This window comes from Protomyctophum parallelum (assembly GCF_964188405.1).
Source record: "Protomyctophum parallelum genome assembly, chromosome: 7".
NCBI classification, from domain to species: Eukaryota; Metazoa; Chordata; class Actinopteri; order Myctophiformes; family Myctophidae; genus Protomyctophum; species Protomyctophum parallelum.
Genome location: NC_139705.1, coordinates 8,739,906 through 8,763,027, shown reverse-complemented (window position 1 = coordinate 8,763,027; position 23,122 = coordinate 8,739,906). Strand labels below are relative to the sequence as shown.

General features: G+C 43.4%; 1 protein-coding gene across 4 annotated transcripts; it reads right to left on the bottom strand.

Annotated features, from left to right (window-relative positions):
* Positions 1-22,747, bottom strand: ptpn22 (protein tyrosine phosphatase non-receptor type 22). 4 transcript variants are annotated; one of them, XM_083770230.1, is made up of 25 exons: positions 22,431-22,747; positions 19,771-19,879; positions 19,372-19,448; positions 19,018-19,113; positions 18,742-18,780; positions 17,989-18,060; positions 16,997-17,056; positions 16,175-16,317; positions 13,478-13,544; positions 13,221-13,298; positions 12,999-13,082; positions 12,324-12,457; positions 11,484-12,001; positions 9,996-10,136; positions 9,806-9,871; positions 9,571-9,692; positions 6,085-6,112; positions 5,862-5,972; positions 4,877-5,010; positions 2,980-3,007; positions 2,133-2,195; positions 1,561-1,658; positions 1,406-1,436; positions 1,221-1,301; positions 1-838 (listed from the first exon to the last, which is right to left on the bottom strand). In XM_083770230.1, the coding sequence occupies exons 1-25, from the start codon at positions 22,533-22,535 to the stop codon at positions 777-779; spliced, it is 2,547 nt and encodes an 848-aa protein (XP_083626356.1). In that variant the 5' UTR covers positions 22,536-22,747; the 3' UTR covers positions 1-776. The 4 variants fall into 4 exon arrangements, 3 of the variants coding, with proteins under 3 accessions (XP_083626356.1, XP_083626357.1, XP_083626358.1); XM_083770231.1 differs by having other exon boundaries at positions 1,226-1,301; XM_083770232.1 differs by lacking the exon at positions 9,996-10,136.
* Between the last annotated feature and the right edge of the window lie 375 nt (positions 22,748-23,122).

Genomic DNA, 23,122 nt, shown 5'->3' with positions numbered 1-23,122 from the left:
TTTATACATTATTCTGTGTACATCATTTGCTTTATTTTGGACATTCATTTTCTAAACTTTGCATTTTGCAAGTTATAGAACAGAAACATTTAAAGGCACGCATGGCCCATCTACTGAATGTTATTTCCTATTTGGTGGAAACTCCAATGACTGTAGACATAAATAAAAAGCAGCATCAGTTTGGTTGTTCCATGCCATTAGAACAAATTCAAACACAACACATTACACATATACTCCAGTTTGCACAGCCATCTCTTAGATACGTTTGACAATATGACCTTTGGTCATTAGCAACAAGTGTTTAAAAAAAATAGCAGTTCTACCAGCTCACAATGTGTCACAGATCTGTGACGCACATGTTGTGACACCGTAGTACAATAAATTAAGCATGAAGCTTACCAGCTTTGGGTGCATGATTGACTAAATGATTCTAAAGAAGGTCACTTATTAATTGCCCATTCAAGCCATTGGTCCACATGTGCAGTATGATGTCATTGAATTACACTCAACCCTACTTGATATTCAAAACACTTCAGAGAGCCAAGAGCTCTCTACAATTAACTGTTGCTGTGAAAAGCTCATTTAAGGTTCATCACATACACCTGAGAGAGAGAGACAGAGAGAAGCATTCAGCTCTTGTCATGCCAAGTCATCGTCCATCATATCCTTCGGTACCATTTCTTCAAAATGTCCATGCGTCTATTGAAGCAATAAGTACCATCATGAATCTATCTTTCTGGATTCACATGATATTGTGTACCACCATGATGTGGTCGTTACACCCAAGTCTCAGGATGACTTCTTGGGCCTTTTGGCTTCCCAAAACGAGACCCAAATCCTAAAAAGAAAAAGAAAAAATCAGACCCGTCTGCAGTGGTACTGTACTGTACTGTACTGTACTGTACTGTACTGTACTGTACTGTACTGTACTGTACTGTACTGTACTGTACTGTACTGTACTGTACTGTACAATCCCTCCTCCCTGGCCTGTGTGTGTCTGTGTGTTAGGCTGTGCAACAGTGACACTTGGTGGTGAACAAACACTATAATGGTATTTTATTTCGTGCTTGGACAGACAGACCCAGGGACACACACAGCTGTCTATAGGAGTGGTTGCACCACTCAAAAAGCACAATTTAGCTAGCTTCTTTACTGAAAAATATCAAAACGCACAGCTCCTCCTCATACATGAAAATGTGAGAATAATGTTAATGGCCCACCAAACTTGAAAAATGAGGAGGCAGCCCCATGAGATGGAGTTGATCCAGGTAGAGATGGTGCTGGTAGTGGACCGGTTTTAGCTGAGAAAAGAGTTACATAATAATTGTCCATGTCAAATGTATCGTAGGGAAAGCAGTGCATTTATTCAGCATCTGTCGTTTCAAGGGTGCTGTCCATTACTTACCTTTTGGTTTGTGCCTAAAAAACTTTAAACTCTGTAATGGAGAGAAACAAGTAATTATTTCAGATTTCACAAATTAGTCATGCACAGCAAAATCCTTTCATTTGAGAGTGCAAAAGGAACCAAATAGGGGTCCCTTTTATGTAGCTTCCGTATACCTTTGTTCTAGATATGCCACTCTTCCCATTGCTCTGGTCAGACGTGTTCAGATTTGTTAGGGAGGAACTGTAGTTGGCACTGGGCTGTTCCACTTGTGCTGAGAGAAACAATGACATTATGAACGGCTTCTTGTTTTCTGGACATGAGGTGCATACGTGGTGATATACTGTACGCCTTTATGCTCTGTGTTGAGGAAGTTACTTTCAAAACAATTATGTATTATACTGTATGACATCACCTCCAATTAAAAAAATCACACCTGTGTGAAGTGAGGAGCGCTCTTATCGTACATCATCATCTCATACTGGCCAATCAGAATACCTGTTGCCACAAATTTTCGTCATATTTGGCGGACATTTGACCTAATTTCTCCTTTCATTGTCGATGGCAAATATGAGACGTGTGGGGACATTTTTGTGTTGCAGACATTTTGTGTGGACAAAAGCTGATGGGCTAGCGCTTTAATGTATTACAAACTTAAAACAAAAAACAACTGCATTTCAGAAAATAATGCCTTACACAGCTGAGGTCAATAATGTGCTAAGGGGTCTGATTGTCAGTTGTAACTCACCACTTCCCCCTGGAGCCATGACCACAGAGGGCGGAGCTAATAGCTGAACTGGAGTGAGGGGCTCTGCAGAGGAAATGAAATGAATTTTTACCCCTACTGTACATTAACCACAGACGTCTGACATTTTTCAAGGTTCTGTCTTGTCATTGACAATGAATCGCTCTAATGCATATGAGGAGCATTATAGAATGTTTATAACCTGCCATAGAGTGGCATACAATAAATATACTGTACATTCAATCTGACAATCTCACAATCACATATTTCAGTGGCATCCTACACAGTGACACAGTCTGGTGCAGAAGAGCCATTGATAACTATTCAAGATTGAACATTAATTTGTATTGTTACTACCACAGCCAGATATTTGGGTGGGAATGAGTCCTAAACCACCTATTGCTGATATTCTGACCGATTTTGTCTCCCAAAAAAGAAAAAAACTAGTTTGAGAACAAAATGATAAATTCTGTATTCCATAATTCCATAGGGCTGGACCACACATGGGCATATGACATCATCTTGCGACAGGAGCAGTCCCTATTGAGTAAAATATTCTCAATTTATGAAAGAAATAAAATATTTAAGGTGCTTTTATTTCTATTTTTTTTTGTTATAGAGGGCAAGTTTAATGTTTTAAGCTTAAGGCATATTTGTCTTATTAGCCAGCTACTGTATATTGAACTTCAACAAGCAAAGAGTTTTTTTTTTTTTTTTTTTTTTTACGGTGGCCAAAATTCCATACTGATTGGTCCTCAACTTTGAGGATAATGTCCAACAGTTTTTGTATAGACGTAGACGTAGCCGACCAAGCTATTATATGCTGTCACGAGTGGAAAAAGAAGCTTACCTTGTTTTGAACTTTTAGCCCGAACACTCTGCAGAAACATATGAAAGCACATGAATATGTTATTGTGGGGTGTCTGACTCACAGCTTGGATCACAAGGTAAACCATCATTGCTTTTTATAGCACATGCTTGGATCACCAGGCCCTCTGAAAATAATTGCCTACTTAAGATAACTTTCCCTTTTTTTAAGTGGAACTGTTCAAATATTTCCCTAAAGATCATGGGCTAGGATCGGGGTGTAAATGTAAAACAAATGCAATGGGCCTCATTCACTAAGCTGTTCATAAATTAAAATAATGTGTAAAAAAAAGTGCATAAAGGGGTGTGCTTTTTGTAAGCACAAATTGACGTCAGATTCACGAACGGCGGTAGAGCCCTGATACCGTATGGGCGGCAGTGGCTCAGAAGGTAGAGCGGCCGCTTGCGAACCGGAAGGTTCCCGGTTCGATCCTCTGCCCATCAAGCCTATGGCAAGCGCTCTACCACCGTGTCTTCTCACAACTGGCTTGTCTGCACAAAGCAGGATTGGTCCAACCCTTCTCTACCGGTCAGAGAGCTGGACCCTCTATCGGAAAAACATCAGGACCCTGGAGAGGTTTCACCAGCAAAAGCTGCGGGTGATCATGGGAATTGGCTGGGGAAGAACGCATCACCGCCAATGATGTTCTAACCCGTGACGGCCTCCCACGCGTGGAAGCGATCATCGCCAAGAACCAGCTGCGCTTCCTCTGTCACTCGTATCGAATGGAAGACTCATCCCTCCCCCAAGCAGACTCTGTTTGGTGAACTGGCCCAATGGGCCCATGGTTCTAGACTGCTAGGGGACGGCTGAAAGACCAGTTTAAAACAGCTACTCAAAAAGACCAGGATCCCTGTGGACAGCTGGGAGGCCCTGGCAGTGGACCGCTCAGCCTGGCGTGGCACAATTGCCATTGGTGTTCAGAGACTTGAGACTTTCTTTTTTTCCTAATATATTTTTTATCCCACGATTTTGTAACCCATTTTTCACCCCTGTGTCAATCATCTAATGTGATGCTGGGCTCTACACACCCTCCACCAACCTAGTCCCCATATATGGGGGACAAGGGGAGAGCAACAGACTTGAACTCATGCTTCCTTCATGCCTGAGTGTCCAAGTAGTCCTTTACACCTGACAGGGGGGAGTTTCCCTGGTTGGACGTAGCGCGTGGAAGGAACACGTTATTCCAACCAGTTCCTTTCCCCTCCATCAGGCACCCCGGCTGGCCAGGGGGAGGCAGTTTAGTGACCAGGATTACTGCATGTTTTTTGTGAGGGTACCTACCCTAGGGGACACGGGGAGAACATGCAAACTCCACACAGAAAGGCCCTTTCACCAACCCCGCCTTCGGGTATGGGCACTGATGACATGGAGGAGGAAACACGCCGTCAGCACCCACAGCGTCCCGAGCGGGAATCGAACCCAGGACCTTCTAGCTGTGAGGCGACAGCACTACCAACTGTGCCACCGTGCCCTCAGAGACTTGAGACTTGAGACCAGAGAATAAGCGCCAGCAAAGACATCAACGTCTTATATGCTACCCCGCCCACCTCCAACACTCCCGCGCCCAGACTGCCCCCTCGGCTCTTCCACTCACACCTTGGACTCCACGGTCACCAGCAGGCACACAGACGGAGAGTCCAGCTATAGGTCAGCTATAGTCCAGCAGGAGAAGAAGTTAATGGCTGAGGAGAACGGATCCTCGTTTTACGAGGCTGCCATGATGACGATGACGACTGTCGAAGTGTCCTTGAGCAAGACTGAACCCCTGATTTCTCCCGATGAGCAGGTCGGTGCCTTGCGTGGTTCCTCTGCCAGCGGTGTATGAATGTATGTGTGTGAATGTAATCTAATACAGAGCTAGGGTTGGAATAATTACCTTGCTCCTGTTCATGTCAACAGTCTGGAATGTGTTGTGCCGAGAGGTTCCGGACCACTCTGAGGATGTGCCTATCCTTGTAGAGGTGTGTGCGGCCTCAGAAGTCTGCAGGCCGGGGACAGCGTTCTCACCAGCTATAGCAAAGCAGAATGGTGTCAAGCTCAACAAAGTATAGTTGAGATGAATATTAAGATCCATCCATACTGTCTATCTCTATCGTCACTGTCAATGTCCAAAACCATTTATTTTCAGGAAATGTCAAAAAATAATCTAATCAATGGATCCAATGTACTTATTATTCAGTGACAAAATCTTTAATGCTTTACCATTGGTAAAATATTAATAAAAACCCACAGAAATACAGCAATAATAATTATACTCAACTCACCCTCCTCAGCAACCAGGATGAAAGACTCTGGCGTTCTGTCAGGAAGTGGCGGGGTGGTGGGACTTCTGCAGGCTGCCCAAATCACACACAATCAGCAGTGTGATTTATTTTACATCTTTATGTACTTCAATTTAAAATACAGTATTCGTTTGGCACATTTGTACAGTATATCGCAGAAACCTTGTATCTCCATATTTCAACTTTGTATGTTTTTGTAAATGTAATAAAATGTCCCACTTTTTTTTATGTTTTTGTAAATTTTATAAAATGTCCTACTAATTAATGCATTGTTGTACAATAGTGTCACACAAAAGTATTGAAAATAGCCGATCAACAAGGTCACAATTCACAATGCACAAGTTTGTAGATCTGCTATTTTCGCAAAAGTGTGGTTTTATAAATATTGAACCAATGAAAAGTATTAACAAGCGCTTGATTAAATAATGATTATTTTCCCATTTCCTTAAAAGTGACGGTTTTGGACATACATGTTTTTCACCCGACAGCGACGATATGTAATGGGCGAGAATTAATGAACGATATTATAAATATAAATATACCGTGCCTCCATTATTATAAAGTGTCACTGGGTCTCACCTTGAGGGGTTAGTGGCGGGGTCACTGGGTACTGTGCTGGGGGAGCGGTGGGGAGAGTTATAGCTGTACGTGAAGCCATGGCTGTAAATGTTACAGGTGCTGGAGCTGCCACTGGGAAAATACAATAATATTAGTCATCCATTTTGTATTGATTGTAACGATTTGTATTGATTGTAATGATTTGTAATCATTATTTTCAGTTGGCATGACGTAAGAAAGTTACCTTTGAAGGATGTCTTTATTTTCAAGCTCTGAAACGGAGAGCAAGTTAGCTGCTGTTACATATCTTTGTTTTCTCAAGTAACAATTCTGTCAATCACAGTCCGACTGACTTGAGCTGTCCAATAGGATAGACCCATGCACACCTGCATGATGTTAATTAATGTTTCTAAAAGTCAGAACATGTACACAATTTCATATGCTAATATTTCTAAAAGAACATGTACACACCTGCATAATGATGCTATTTCTTGTAAAGGAACACTTGTGTAGACCTCCATATGATGCTCATGTTTCTAAAAGAACATGTAAGCACCTTCAATACGATGCTACTGTTTCTAAAAAGAAAACATACTGTAGGTAGGCCTATGCAAATGTTATATGCAGTAGCATGTGCAACTGCATATGATAATGTTCTAAATATCATGTCTGCTTTCATGTATACAGTAACAGTATACATTTTTATTTAACCTGTTTTCTACTATCTCTTTCGCTTTATTCTGATGGAGCACACAAGGGAACTAGAAAAAGTGCCCTTCCGGGCACAGGTCTCCACCAGGTTATCCACAGATCCGTGCAGTTAGAGGTAAAAACACTTTTCGGCCAGTTATAGCGCCACCTTGAGGCTGAGTTGAAATTGTTCATGTGGCATTTCGTCCTCGGCCTAGTGGGAATGTGGGTGCACAATTTCACGGAAATCACGCGATGTGTTCATGATTTGCAGCATTTTGTTTGAAACTGAGCACTCCTGTGAACTTTGGAAGCCAATCTTAACCAATCAGGATGGAGTCTGATAAATCTGAAAGACCCGTTTCGTTGAATGGCTCTAGAGAGACTGTGTACCAATTTGCGTGATGTTTGGACAAAATCTGTAGGTGTACTGTGCAAAAACTTGTTTTGCACAAAGCGGCCTCCTGGTGGCGCTATAACAGGCCGTTCTGGAAAGTTTGGGGCAGAGGTTCATGGTTGGCATCCAGGGAGTGTGTGTGCAAAATATGGCATCGACCGGGTTAACGGTGGCCGAGATTAGCTGTTCACGGACACACGGACGGACACACGGACGGACACACGGACGGACGGACGGACACGCGGACGGACGGAGTGCAAAACATACTCTCCCCACATGCCTTCGGCCTGACACACGGACGGACGGACGGACACGCGGACGGACGGAGTGCAAAACATACTCTCCCCACATGCCTTCGGCCTGGTGGAGACAATTAGCTTTTCACTACTGTTCCCAATGGGCTATATGCACACAGAATAACTCTTCCTACTTCTGTCTGCTTCCCTACTTAAGGTGTTAAATAACTCTGAGAGTGTACAAATGTAAAGGTCCATTTTTGTCTCCACCAGGCCGAAGGCATGGGGGGAGAGTATGTTTTGCACTCCGTCCGTCCGTCCGTGTGTGTGTGTGTCCGTCCGTGTGTCCGTGAGCAGCTAATCTCGGCCACCGTTAACCCGGTCGATGCCAAATTTTGCACACACACTCCCTGGATGCCAACGATGAACCTATGCCCCAAACTTTCCGGAACGGCCTGTTATAGCGCCACCAGGAGGCCGCTTTGTGCAAAACAACCCGGTCGATGCCAAATTTTGCAAACACACTCCCTGGATGCCAACGATGAACCTCTGCCCCAAAATTTCCAGAACGGCCTGTTATAGCGCCACCAGGAGGCCGCTTTGTGCAAAACAAGTTTTTGCACAGTACACCTACAGATTTTGTCCAAACATCAAATTGGTACACAGTCTCTCTAGAGCCATTCAACGAAACGGGTCTTTCAGATTTCTCAGACTCCATCCTGATTGGTTAAGATTGGCTTCCAAAGTTCACAGGAGTGCTCAGTTTCAAACAAAATGCTGCAAATCATGAACACATCGCGTGATTTCCGTGTAATTGTGCACGCACATTCCCACTAGGCCAAGGAAGAAATGCCACATGAACAATTTCAACTCAGCCTCAAGGTGGCGCTATAACTGGCTGAAAAGTGTTTTTACCTCTAATTTACTTTTGTTGCCCTTTTATCCAACCACCAGATGAAGGCAAGCTGCAATGTCCTACATTCCTATCCTGGTGGAGACCTGTGCCCAGAAGGGCACTTTTTCTAGTTTCCATTAATTTGTGCAGTCTTAGAGTTAGCAGAGTGTTTCCAGTGAGCCAACAGGCACAATAGCAGCACCCTGACTCTGTTTGAGCAGAACTTAACAGCTAGCCTTCATTAGTATCAGCGGCAACACCTGTGAAGGAAGTAGGGAAGGGGGCCCAAGTCTTGGCCCAAGTGCAAGTTCTTTCCAAAATGGCGTGTGTGCATATAACCCATTGTCCAATTGTGCTCTGCTCTCTTTAGTAGTGTGCTGCCTAGCCCCTCTCGGGACCCTACATAAAGCTTTTCTGAAATTTTGATGAGTTTTATGTTGGGTCCCTGGTCAGACCTATATTTTCGTATGGAAATTCCGGAACACGGAAGTAGAAATTCTCTCTAAAATAGGATCTGCGCCAAGTGACGGCATTTTTTTACTTGAGTTATTCTGAATTCGGGAACTTTAAGTACCTATACATCCCGCTGCGAATATCTCCTGTGGCGCGGAAGCCGTTAAGTATTTTTAATCTTTGTTTGACCGATTTGGTCGCTTTATTTCTTCTTGTTTGTTTACCGTGTATTGTACCGCCTCCCGGTGTGTGGTTGGCTTGTGCGGCTACGTCCCTGCCTCTGATCTGCTGTGTCATAGCTATAGCGCCACTAGCTAGCCAGATAGGCGGTACAATGAGGTGTCAATAAACAAGGAAGGAAGAGAAGAATCCAAGCGTCCAAATCGGGCAAACATATATTAAAAATACTTAACGGCTTCCGCGCCACAGGAGATATTCGCAGCGGGATGTATGGGTACTTATACTTTACATATTCAGAAAGCCTCACACTGAAAAATATCGTCACAGAGAGCGGAGAGGCGCTAAACATGTTGTTTAGGTTTAAAAATGGGTGCGTACCAGGTGGCATGGTAGTAGTGCAACAGGACCCAATGCTATCTGGGTCGTCAAAATGTCAGAAACTTCAGTAGCATTTGGGTTCTGCTTGGAGGGCTATGTGCTGCCTAGACTTGGCCTTGCAGGGCAGACCAGACTCACCAGAGAGAATGCCAGCAGAGAGAAAGCAGATCAGTGGCGCCGTTATAAAGAACTTAAAAGCAAAGTAACAGCAGAATAACCAGGTATGATCTATAATGAGAAGAAAGGCAGCCAGCCAGCACTCAAATGCCCTTTTCACATGTAGTTTTATTTACCTCACCGTGCAGAGCAACGGACATATACGTGTTTCAACTTTCAACCTAATAGGTCCTCCTCTTTCTCAATGCTGACAAAAGGACATATATTGAGTGTTGGCTGCCTTCTTCCTCTCATGATATTGTTGGGCCATGCACCTTGAGACCATTATTTAATTTGGAGTGTTGCAGGCATTCTCTTTTCTCCCATGTGCTAGTAGTTACCCACCTTACTCCTCTTCCATGTTTTCTTCTCCGGTGCTACAGCAAGGAAGGACTTGCCAGACCATTCTGAAGACGTTCCTATTCTTTGTGCTGCTGTACAGACTGGGATCCTCTGTTCCACAGGAGCTGAACGGCAAGGAAGAAAGCAGGTTAATCATCTTACACACTTTTCCCCTCTGAATCATGAATTCTTGATAAGTCAACTTTTAAAAGTTTAGTTGCAGTATATTTCCCCCCACCTTCTGCCAACTCAAAGGACTCTGGGGTTCTCTCTGGAAGCTGAGGGACAGGTGAAGGGGGGCTCCCTAGAAGTACAGTGTCATGTTAATTTAATTCTAAATGTAACCAAATGGATCATTGAAGGCTCCATTAATTTGGTTCACTCTCAATTCTTACAAAAGGGTAAACACAGGGTTTTACTGCACTCACCTCCGATCTCTGTGGGCCCCTCAGGAGTAACAATGGGTGGGATAATGACCTCTAACCTCTCAAATTTTCCCCCACCTTCAGCAAACTCAAAGGACTCAGGGGTTCTCTCTGGAAGCTGAGGGACAGGTGAAGGGGGGCTCCCTAGAAGTACAGTTTCATGTTAATTTCATTCTAAGTGTAACCAAATGGATCATTGAAGGAAGGCTCCATCTGTTCACTCTCAATTTTACAAATGGGTAAACACAGGGTTTTACTGCACTCACCTCCGATCTCTGTGAGCCCCTCAGGAGTAACAATGGGTGGGATAATGACCTCTAACCTCTCAAAGGGATCTGACCACTCTGCATAAGAGTTGGCCCCAATAAAGCGTGGTACATACAGTACATACTTTATTGTGCTATAGCTTCAGCAGATTGTATTAACCACTTAGGTCTGGGGTCCCTATTTTGGCCAAGTTATTATAGGCCACTATTAAAATAAAATACAGAATATCAAATGCTGAAATATGGCTCCAGTTCCAAATTTGTGAAAGGGGAACAGCTCGGCAATGAAGTGCTCAGAGTGACTTGTATAGAGCCCAACTAATCTGAAATATTATTTTCTAGTTTGATAGTGACAAACCTGCATCAAAAGCCAGTAGCCTGCCCAGGCCGTAGCGTAACGGTCTGGGCACCGGACTGGTGATCCAGTCGCGGTGTGCCGCGGGTTCGACTCCCGGACCCGACACGGCCTTTACCGCATGTCATCCCCCCATCTCTCTCCCGTTTCCTGTCAGCCTACTTTCTATCCCTTAAAAAATCAATAAAGGCGTAAGCCGCAAAAAAATATCTTAAAAAAAAAAAAAAAAAAAAAAAGCCAGTAGCCTACGTAGGATTCAGCAGTTCGTACAGGTATTGGCCGAGGTGTATGCTCATCTGAAGGAGTTACTGTACCTACAAAATATATATACGTATTTATAGAAATGAAAACCTCCAAAAATGGTTTTCTGTTATGAACTATACCTTCGAACTTATATGGCTTCATATTAACCAGTGGTTCCCAAACAATTTCACGTCAAGGACCCCCAAATTGACACTAATTATCCCACGGACCCCCATACGAAAATATATGCCAGGGACCCCCATAAGATAATTTATTTACGGCTCTAGCAGTGATTCTCAACCTGTTTAATTTCAAGGACACCCAGTTTGACATGCATAAGGCTACGGACCCCCATTTAATGACATTTCTATCTCTGGGACCCCCTAATTAAAATCAATGTTAAGTTAACTCTGAGAGTGTACAAATGGAACCTTCATGGTCCATTTGGTTCCATTTGTACACTCTCAGAGCAGACCCATAAGGGTCCGTTTGGTTCCAAACTATCATTTAGCTGGGGAACCCCTGGAACTCCCTCAAGGACCCCTGGGGGGGGTCCCTATAGACCCCACTTTGGGAACCACTGATATTAACCACGCCTGAGACTGACACGTGTTGCTGCATGAGTACCTGAGGCAGGAGATTCAATCTCAAGAGTCTGGTCATTCAGGGCCACGCTTGGTATGGGGACAACGCAGTCAGGAGTCAACCGGCTGTCCAGAACAATCTCCTCTACAGAGCCGTCAAACGGCGATTCAAAGTAGGGGTCCTCCACCGTCAGACAGCTCACCGGCGCCGGGGGAATCGGAGGTTTCAGCGGTACCGTGACATCACTGTCCTCCATCCTCTCCAGGATGTCGGGGGGTGGCGGCTGGCCGGCGACATGCCCTGTTGTGGTGGGTGAGGTCAGAGTCAGACCCCCCCGGCGAGGGTCTTGGTTATTGGAGGAGGATAAAGCCTCGGGAAGGGCCTGCGAGTGGCATTGTCTCCGCAGTTCCCTCTGTTTGTCCCTGGTGGTCAGGGCGACGAGGATGTCAGACGGCGAGGGTATGGCCGTCTGTGTCAAAACCTCACACTCCTCCTCCTCATCCGGAATGACCATTGGCGCTGCATAATTGGTCTGCTCCATGTCTTCGATTACAGGAAACCTAATAAAAGATAATGTAAAAAATTTAATAACGTGAATTAACCACTTAACCCATTCTGGGCGGGAACCCCTTTTGGTGTTTTTAACTAAGCATTATGCTATACTTTAGCTATTGAAAAATAGCAGATTTACAAGCTCATAGCGAGCTTGTAGGTCTGCTATTTTTGAAAAATTGTGAAAATGCGGCACAAATCTTTGAATATATATATATTCTTTCAGAAGACTGTCGATGTCAGGTCTAAATGGGTTTTAACCAAGGATGTGAGAGTTAAAGAGGTTAAAAGTCCATGCTGTTATTTTAAACGAATGCAAGTAATGTTCACCTTTGCTGGGCTTCTTCATCTATCGGATGTGATTGTGGTTTTGGTTCCAAGTAATATTGTATTTCTTCCTCCTCGCTCAGGTCAGAGAGTGTGCCGCTCCCAGCTGATAAGACAGGAGAAGGAACCACTGCAACCTGGACAATTTAACATAGGAATGATATGGGAATTAAAAGTAAGTAGAATCTGTTTGTTTGCTTTTGTGGCAAATAAATATGAAATATTACAACTCGCATTAAAAGCACAACATTATCGTTATCGTATGGAATGCATTATTCATTTTGACCGTTTCATTTGAAAGCATCACTAAACTGGGAGTATAATACAATTGTCTTAGTTGCTCTGAGCAGAACAGTAACCTTGTAGAGACATGTCCAGTTAGATTATTCATTTCCTGACATAGCACCGACACACTATAAAACCTGATTCAGCATTCCACTCTCTCAGCCCACAGTATGTCGTTCCTCTGTTTTAGTCTGAGGCTTATACAGCTCTCCGCATTAAAATCAATTGAGAAGCACAACTGTGTTTTTTTTATGCTGATGTTTTTGTATGTCAGTTTTTGAGTATTAGTATAAATGTTCCCTGGCTTCGCTCCCCGGAATACAGGCCATCGGGAGAGGACTATCTTGTTGTTGTTTTTTTTAAAGATTTATAGGTTTGGCTCTGTGGGCTCACCTCTTTTCTGTTGACTTGTGCATCCAACTGCAAATATGTCTCAAATAGGTGCCTGATGGTTCTGCAGACCAGTGCATATTGTTCCTGAGGTTAGAAGCCAATTAATATCCAACAAAAAAAATCTGATACAGGACAAACTGATCAAAGGCAGGTAAAAACAAAATGCACACTTGATGATAAATTAATAATAATAATAATAATAATAATAATAAAAACAGCCACCTTGGTTTGAACCAGAGAGGACCTCTGTGTTCGCATATCTTTAACCAGGTCATAGATGCTGAAGTCCACAGGTATCATCTGAAACCAGACAAAGTGTAAACTACAGTACCACACTTTCTATCTCATCATAAATGTTGTTATTGAGTTTCTGTTAGATTAAAGAACTGCAAAATATGACAGTACACAGTAAAATCCTTAAGACTGACAGCGTACAAATGGAACCAATTGGTCACATAATAGGAATAGCGGTATCTCACCTGATCTTTCAAAAGGTTCCAAGTAAAATCGATGGCACACAGAGCTCCTGTTCGACCACAGCCAGCACTAGAATCACAACAACTAGGATTATTACAACGTATTTTACTTGTCAATGTTGTACCCGCAGGCCTGTCTGTCTGTCTGTCTGTTGTACCCGCAGGCTGTAATAGGATTTTGAAGATAGAATACTATCCACCTGTTGGTTGTCTGTCAGATGACCTATTCTTACATAAGACCCATGTTTGACCATGTCCACTGACCACTGACCACACCTCCAATGTATTCTCTGCTCGGTCATTGTGTGTAAGAGAGAGAAATGTAAAGGGTTCAGGAGGCTAGCATACGCGCTCCTCCCTGGGCTCGGTACAGACCAGTCTTTGTACTAAAAGTGACATTGTTTCAGTCCTGTCTGTCTGTCTGTCTGTCTGTCTGTCTGTCTGCATGTCTGTCTGTCTGTCTGTCTGTCTGTCTGTCTGTCTCATCTTTTATCAAGAAAGCAGGTTTAAAAGGGTTAATTATAGATCTGGGTCTTTTGTTCCAACCTAGCCTGCTTCTAAACTGTCCTAAGTATCTGATGTATGGATGTTATTGTTATTTTTTGCACATTGTTGTTTGTCTTGCGAATCGTTTTGCCTATGCTGTACCAAAACCAATGTCTGTATGTTGATGATCAGTGCCTTGACTCAGATGGGTCATCTGAGCCATCTGAGCACTGAGCAGCCATCTGTTGGGAGAAACGGTAAAAGCAATCCCCCCCCCCCCCCCCTCCTCCTCCTCGATTTGATTCAAATTCAATATTAAAATTTCCTAGAGTAACAAACGTAACACCTGGACGTGTTGCGTGCATCGTTGCTCAGATATGTACCAAATTTGGCACCTAGACTAGGGGCTCCATTTTCGCCTGATCTTTCTAAATACACTGTTTTGGGATTTGGCAGTGGGTAAGGGGTGTTACTGTTCCCCCCACTAAAGTTGGTATTTTGGTTACCTGTCTAAATCCCTAAAACACCTCCGTTACCCGTTTATATTTTGCATAGGTGTGGTTTGGGCGTTACAATAATGAAACCAATCACCAGTCCACGTGCCATTGCCTTTAACCCATTCTGAACGGGCACCTATTGAAAAATAGCAGATCTACAAGCTCATATCGCGCCACCGAGTGGCGCGATACGAGCTTGTAGGTCTGCTATTTTTTGAAAAATCGAAGAGCGACTGACATTTCTAGAATCTGATCTCAGGTCAGAATGGGTTCATCAGACCAGCGTGTGTCCGGCGGAAACCTTGTATGAATCTGATCTCAGGTCAGAATGGGTTAAGAGATCCCCCCCCCCCCCCCCCCCCTCGTGCCGTTCTTTTCTTCTCTCCAACCCGCACAGAGCCAAGAACACTCGTCTTTCCATCGAGTCACAACTCGCTCAAATCTTGTATTATGTAAACTATGAAATTTGGGGCTTTCACATAGATCGTGCGTGAAGGCCGTCTCTACAAAACGGTATCAAGCGAAAAGGAAAGGTCGGTCAATTGGATTAAATCAATTGGATTGGAATCGCGGCACGCCGCGCAATGCCTGGCGCAAGCCAAATAATGTCTTTGGCTATACAATTATAAACACAATGGACAGTGAAGAAGTGGAAATGGCAAGGCTGGCAGGCACTCACTTCTGCTGATTATAGGAAAATTAGAGCAAGTTCCTATATTCGTAATTCTCGGGCAGCGGCTGAATTGCGTCTCGGGTAATGGCGGTCCCACCAGGGGCCACAGGGCACCGTCACTGGCCCCTGGGAACTGGCTCCAATCCACAGCCATAGATAGTACAGATTATTTCCAGGCCTTGTGACTATCAAACATATCACATCATGCAGCTGTTTGTAGTGGAACTAAGAGTCATATTTTGTAATAGCGGTCTACAGAAGATGGCTTTCCGGCACGTGTGGTGATCCGTCTGCCTCCAGCTGAACATTCCATTCCTGCCACCTCATATCCTCTGAACAGGTGTGGGCATGGTTATATCATTATGACAGGCTTTGATGCTAATGTGAATAGTCACCATATTATTCATGCCATTCATTTTATGTAAATGAAAACAATGAATGGTGAGCAAAGTACACTGGCCAGCCCAGAAGTGTACACAAGCTTGACTCAAGAAAGTGAATGCTTCAGTAGAGTGACAGTCAGCCACACTTGACACTATGACAGGAAATGCCCCATACATTATGTGCTTCAGGCCTGGTGGGCTGCTTGTTGTCCACCCACAAACACTTCCTGTGTGTGTGTGTGTGTGTGTGTGTGTGTGTGTGTGTGTGTGTGTGTGTGTGTGTGCGTGTGCGTGTGCGTGTGCGTGTGCGTGTGCGTGTGCGTGTGCGTGTGCGTGTGCGTGTGCGTGTGTGTGTGTGTGTGTGTGTGCGCGCACGCGTGCTTGTGTGTGTCTCTCTGTTCGTCTGAGAACAAGCTCTGGTTGCCACATACAGTAACGCAATGTTTCTTCTTCACTGCCTGGAGAACAGTGCAAACTGCACAAACAAATATATTTCCCCCTTTTACGATACGTCGTTACTCTCAAATGTGCCCACACAGAACGAAAAGCCTCTAGACCTCATACTATAACACAATCTCAGCACATAGAAATTTGCTGAGTTGAGATACGTTGTATTGGAAGCGGAAGAGATCGGTCCATGTGTCAGGTGATGAATGCTGACCTGCAGTGGATGCATATGGGTACTTCGTCATCGGCCTGATAGGAACGCATTTCCTGCAGGAGTTCCAGTATGGGAGGAATGGAGTCGGGAACGCCGTGGTCCGGCCAATTCATGTAGTGCAGCTGATGTAAAGTACGGCTACACTGAAACGAGAACAAAACCCTTGTGAACAACTGTAATAGTATAGCGTTTAGGCGTCATTCACTAATTTCACATGTAAATCTAGACTCGGGCAGGGGAGTAGCAGAAGTTAGATCGCGATCAAAGTTATCAAACACACAATGCAATAATTAGCTTTCAATAGTGTTGCACACAAACAGCAATAGCATTACATAAAGAAAGTCATGTACAGATAACTACAAACATCTATTTTCCTCTCTCTATTTCCCATTCCAAGTGTGTTTGTCATAGTATGTAAGGCCAGTGCTGCAATTCTCAGCAATGGGATAATACTTTTTTGGGTGTGTATAGATCTTGTTGATCTGGTCATTTTGAAAGTAGATCTCAAGTCAAAACAAGTGTGGTCACCAATGATCTAGACTAGTCTTTTCTTTTGTAGTTCCATGACAATATTGAACACATTAGGAAAGTTTGATGCTGTGGATGATTGTTGTTTCAGGAATGATATTGCTTGTTCAAAATGCTAAACTGAGAGAACAGTAGTAGTAGTTTCTATGATGTGTAGAGTCTCTATGATGAAATATTCTGCCTGTTGTGGTGGCTATAACAACGCATGAGCTGATAATCCTCTGTTTCTCCAATGAGAACTACCCTGACGTCAACATTCACAGTGTGGGCGTACGTAGTATCAACACAACTTACACTTTGATAGGTCATATGTAGCGTCCTTGTCAGATAGTCTCCTTTGCTTTCCTCGTGTTCCTGCACGAGAATAAGACAGCAGTGCAGTTTTAGGTTCTCCGAGCAGAGAAAGACGGTGTGTACCTACAGTATATAGCCTGGAAACCAGACCAATCTGCCAGTGCAAATAGAATCTGGTCTGGCATGCACTGCTCGGTTTTGATTGGATTTTGCTGTCCCCTTAAGTTGTTGGGCACCAATGCAAGTCTTGTTTTAACAGAGATGCCACACTGAATGTCCATATGGAGCTGCGCTAAACATAAGGGCGACACACAAATAAGTATACCTTTGCTGACAGCGTGGAGGAGTCAAGTCAGCTGTTAGATTGACAGCTGCATGAATTACACTGAGCACATTGGTGAGCAAAGACACTTAATGGAAGGAAGATATATACACAATAATGCATATATCTGGCACTGTAGTTGGCATTCTAAAATTCCCATTACAGTGGCCGGTTGATCACCAGAAGGATTTTGTTTTTAATCAGCCCGGACGGCGAAATAAAAGAAACGTAGATAACGTAATAAAAAAATAGCAGACCTACAAGCTCGTAGATCTGAGCTTGTAGATCTGCTATTTTCCAATAGCTAAAGTATAACATAATGCTTAGTTAAAACACCAAAAGGGGTTCCCGCCCAAAATGGGTTAAAAACAATTTTACTATTTTGAAAATGAAGATGACATATGGAAAATAATATATTTCTAATGATTAGCATTATTTTACAAAACGTTTGATTTGCTGCATGGAGATGTGAGTAAAGCATGAATTACAGTCAGCAGGCAAGTTGTGTGAACATTAACCTGTGGTATCTACACTAGTTGTGTGTACTGTGTGTACTGTATAGCCAAATATCCTCACTGTAAGTTAACTTGAGTCATGGTTCAGTTGTGTGCATGGCAGTATATCAGGAACCAGTTCAAATAGGAAGTGGTCAGTGAAAGGACACACTCACCCAGGAAATTGAAAACGGTTCACAGACAAATGGCTCCTCTCGTCTCTCCGGCCAATATCGCTCACACTTTTTCTGCAAACGAGAGTTTGACACAATCATCTTTTGATCAAATATAAATGGAACTGCAAGATGCACAGTGTTTGGTTTAATTTTGAGAGTGACAAAAATTACTCTTAACCACTTAAACCCTTTAGCATCACTTCCCTATACTGGAGAGAATATTGGCTTGTGAGCTTGTACTGTATAGATACTGTTATTTTCAGCAAAGAACAGAGACCAAGTACAGAGCAACTTAAAGGGATACCGTAGTTCCGATTTGTTTTTAACTTAAGCTGTATGAAATACTTGCCATTAATATAGTGGATGCAACTGTATTAATTGATTGCTCGAGTCCCGTGGTGGGAGTTCTGCTCTGGTTTTGGTGAACTATTAAGTATTTCCGGTAATTTTGTGGGGGGCACAGGGAGCCACGCATTAAAAGTTAATTAATCCACAAAACTAACGTCATTTGTATTGTTGACCTATTTCTAAAATATTAGTGTTAGCATTAGCATTTGTGCATTCCCATCTTGTGTCTATGTACTGTATACTATCAATAAATGCGGACAAAGCCAGGTTTACGAAGTATAGAGAGGGTTTAAGTGGTAAAAGATCTACCTTTATACAACTCTGTGCTAAATTAACACTGTGGATTTTGCAGTTAGATTGTAAATGGAGGAAATGAATGATATGTGAGGAATGAAATGACCTTACCCTGCCCATCTCAAACTCACGGCAGGCAATTACTATGACCTAGGATAAGGAAACAAGAATGACTCAGTCATAACTGCCAGGTGCAGTTGCAGCGTATGGGTTTTTATGCCATTCAGACTATGGGTTTCATGGGTAAGTAGTCTCCCATTGGTTTAGAGGCAGCCAATCGTGAGAAAGTGTCCAATAAGGTCGTCAGTACAGTCGCTAGAAGAGAAGTATAGCAAATGTAGTCCAGGCTCTGAGAGCGAGAGAGAGAGAGAGATGGTCTTACTGTACCTCTATGTTGTACTCCCAAATCATCCTCCAGAAGTCCTTTATTGTGTGAGGCAGAGGACCCTGAGTGGCAATGTAGGCACCGGACCCCGACACCCCCTTTACACAACATAAACATACAGTAGGGAATAGAATCCAAATTTATTGTCACTATTCTTTTTACTCATTTTTATACAGTAGCTTATCACTCATCTCAATCATTCCATATTGTTCTTACTTCGTAGCAAGAGCAAATTGGCCATAAGGTAATACGGTAAATTACTGCATATATAAGGCTCAAAAATCAAAAAGGGAGAGAGGCAATAACGCAATTCCAACATTGAAATGCTAGAACATAAAATGGTACCATGCAATTACCTTGATGAAATTGGCATTGATATAATCCGAGTCATTTTTTGAGATGGCGAGGCTGAGCTTCACTCGGCTGTGGTCAACTAGAGCAGAGAGGGAATTTTAAACCTCTGTAAGTATCAAGTGGATAGGAAAGCACATTGTAATAAGCACATGAATGTGCCATACAAATGGTAAAAGGTAAAAGGTCTAATCATATCTGTGATCATCCCTCGTGCAGTATTATTATTATTATTTTATTATTATTGTTATTGTTATTGTTATTATTATAAACAATACAGTATATGTAAAGAATATTTGACCTGCATTTGGCCTGCAGCGCTGCACAGTATAAAGCAAAACTTGTTGTTGCACAGGTCCATTTTTGAATTTTCAAAACAGTGACACTGAAATGACAGCTCTTACAGGGGAGAATGTCCTTGTATCTGTTCTTCTTGACGTTGTCCTGCGTCTCTGCTACCTTGGTGGGGTACGTCTTGTCCGTCTTGTACTTAGTCGACTGCTTCCTAAGCCTCTGCAATTACAGATTAGAGAAAGAAATCACTGTCCCATTTCATCTGAAAACAATTGATTCTATATGGCATCTCATCTATAGAGCTGCCCCATACCAGGGCCCATAGAAAGAAGAAAAAAACAGCAGGTTACAACAGTTTTTTTGTAGTTTTTCTTCTTTGTAATTATTTGTTTGGTCCAAAATATTGTGTTTGTTCTCATGAGTTGTCACGACTCCAGTTGGCTTTGTCCGCGGCGTAACCGTCTTTAAATAAATACCGTTTGAAATGTCTATGGGAAAAATGCATTGGGAATCATTTCCTGGGCCTGGTGTCGTCATGAAAGTAAAGGGGGTGGGACTGCGACGCTCTATATCCACTTGCCCATTGCATTATCTCGGCGGTGACAGTATTAAACTATAAAGATTATTTTCTGAGATTGTTGTGTCACTGGTGTTTTAGACTGATCCGTTCGTGCCATGCACATTATTTGTTATTATGGGGATGTGAAAAGTACACTATCTTAGAATGGGGAACTATCAGTATAATAACAATATTTACAATTTACAATTTAGGCATTTAGCAGACGCTCTTAATCCAGAGCGACTTACATTAAGCAAGAACAAAAGCATGGGAATACATCACATAAAAACATTCATCAAGAAACATGCGTAAGCTAAGAAAGTAGTGGAATATCTATATAATGAAGCTATACATATAAACTATACATCTATACTACTATGCTATACATATGTGCTATGACTACATACAATGCAATTATAGTGCTGTCTACATAACATGCTATAAGTCTGTATCAAATGCTATCTAAGTCTACAGAAATGCTATCTAAGGGGGTGGGGTAAGTGCTATGGGCCATGATGGAGTCTGAAAAGGTGGGTTTTCAGACTACGGCGGAAGATTGGGAGTGATGCTGCAGTTCTGACTGCAATGGGAAGTGCATTCCACAGTTTTGGAGCCAGAAGGGAGAAGAGTTTGGGACGTGTGGAGCGTTGTCCCGGCGTTTTTAGTGAGGGTACTCCCTGCGTTGGCTGATCTGAGTGCGCGGGAGGGTTTGTAGGGTTTGATCATACTTGCAAGATATGGGGGAGCCATACCTTTGGTTGCTTTGAATGCCAGCATTCAAATATAGTATGTTATGTGGAACAAACAGTATAGGCTATACTAACAGAATAGTCATGGTGGCTATGACTGTGTATAACTAAAGTGACTCTTTTGAACTGCAGTGCACCAGTTACTAATTGGACTGTAAGGGTCGTGCTGGTAAAATGCCACGGTGGCAAACCGGGAGGATTTCCATACTGGCCCCAATGAGTGAGAGTGGCACTCGGAATAAAGTCACTCTTTGCCTATTTACAAAACACTGGCCTTTTTGTTCGGAGCCCTGTTCTCACAGTCCTGACACAGTCGGTTAAAAGGCCTCTCGTACACCATCTGTGCACCCACCAAGACTACAGAGCGCTATTTGTTACTGGGCGGAAGTGATGCAATAAGCCTCACTCCCCTGGAGTGGTCAGGGCTTCAGAAGCATGACGGCGGTGGAGCGGCATGTGAGGCACAAGGCAGATATCCTCGGGCACCATGTGAGGCTAGCTTATAGCACCATGGCAACTGCCTTCCGAGTGATGTCATCCCAGGGCAGTGGTCCTCAAACGGAGTGGCCGAAGCGCCCGTGAGACCAAGTCCAGGCCTTGGGATTTTGTTACAGGCAGACATTTATATTGCAATATACATATAACTATTAGATAAATCGTAAAACTATCAGTTCTTTGTTATTTCCGTATTTTAACCATGGCAACCCTGGCGTCCCTTTTTTTCGGCCAGGTTGAAAGTGTTCAATTTGTGTTTTTTTTATGATTCTTGTTTCTTTTAGGTTTTAACACGTTTTTCAAAGATCGGTGCTCTTTTTGAACATTCGTGAAAATATTAAAACGGGGCTTAAGTGGTTACTGGTAGACTTCTTATTTGGCTTTAGTAAACAAAACATGTTTGCAGAGTGATAAGCATGATAACACCTTCATATACCTAGTACGATATGAATACAGGTGTGCCCTTTGGTGTGCCTTTGGCATGGGGTGTCTGTGTGTGTGTGTGAGAGACACAGGCATTGCAGCATGTACATGTGTGATGGCAAGTGTTGTGCATGCAGCTACAGGTTTGCCTCGAGTTCCCCTTTTCTGTTCACTGTGCGTCTGTTACTACAGTGGAGCACCATGCAGTTCAAAGAGGAAGCCCCTGACATGGTCACTGGCCAGAAGTTCCCCAACATTTTGCAACAGTTGCATAATACTGTAGTACTCCTTTGTTAACAACAGCACTCTTTATACTGTGATGAACACACATATATATGCACAAGTCACTTGCCTGCGTGTTGTGTTCTCATCACAGTATATTAGTAGTGCCACAGTATAAAGACTGTAAACTTTGACAGTGATGAGTGACATTTCAGTACACTTTTTAGTGACTAAATCAACCGTCCAACATGACAGTGTATGAAATGTTCAAATCACTCAAAGCAAAGTAGCAAAAAAAAGTGACGTGACACACTAAACTCACCATGAACTCCCCGGCGAAGCTATTCTGTGCATCCTCCTCCGCAGCCTCCTTGCTCTCTAGCTCTGCCAGGAGGCTCCTCAGTATCCAGACCTGCTGCTGCTCCATGGCTGGCTGCTGTACAGTACCACTGCCTGGGATATACGTCACCTCTCTCAGGCATGTCAGGACACAAATGGTCCTCCTCTACTACAGGTCATGGAGCGTGCAAACCCAGCCAGGGACCCGAGCTCCTCTGTAGGGCAGTTCAGTGGTTCTGTTCCAGAGCCTTGTGTGCAAAAAAAAAAGCACTTCTCTGTTGCTGCTCTCAACTGTGTGTGTGTGTGACGCATGTGAGCTGCCTTAAAGGAAGCAGCAAAGAGTGAGCTAACAGGTTCTGTGGTCAGATTAAAAAACGCTGCGCCGCTCCCCCTGGGTATCTCTCACTGGGTCCTAGAGCCATCCAAGTGTCTATTTACTGTACTGTACGTGTGTGTGTGTGTGTGTGTGTGTGTGTGTGTGTGTGTGTGTGTGTGTGTGTGTGTGTGTGTGTGTGTGTGTGTGTGTGTGTGTGTGTGTGTGTGTGAGAGACTAATGTGCATACACATGAACTTGGAACAGCTGAGTCAGGGCAAGCTCCCAAGTATTCTCAGGAGGAGGAGATGGTGAAGGGTGTGTGTGTGTGTGTGTGTGTGTGTGTGTGTGTGTGTGTGTGT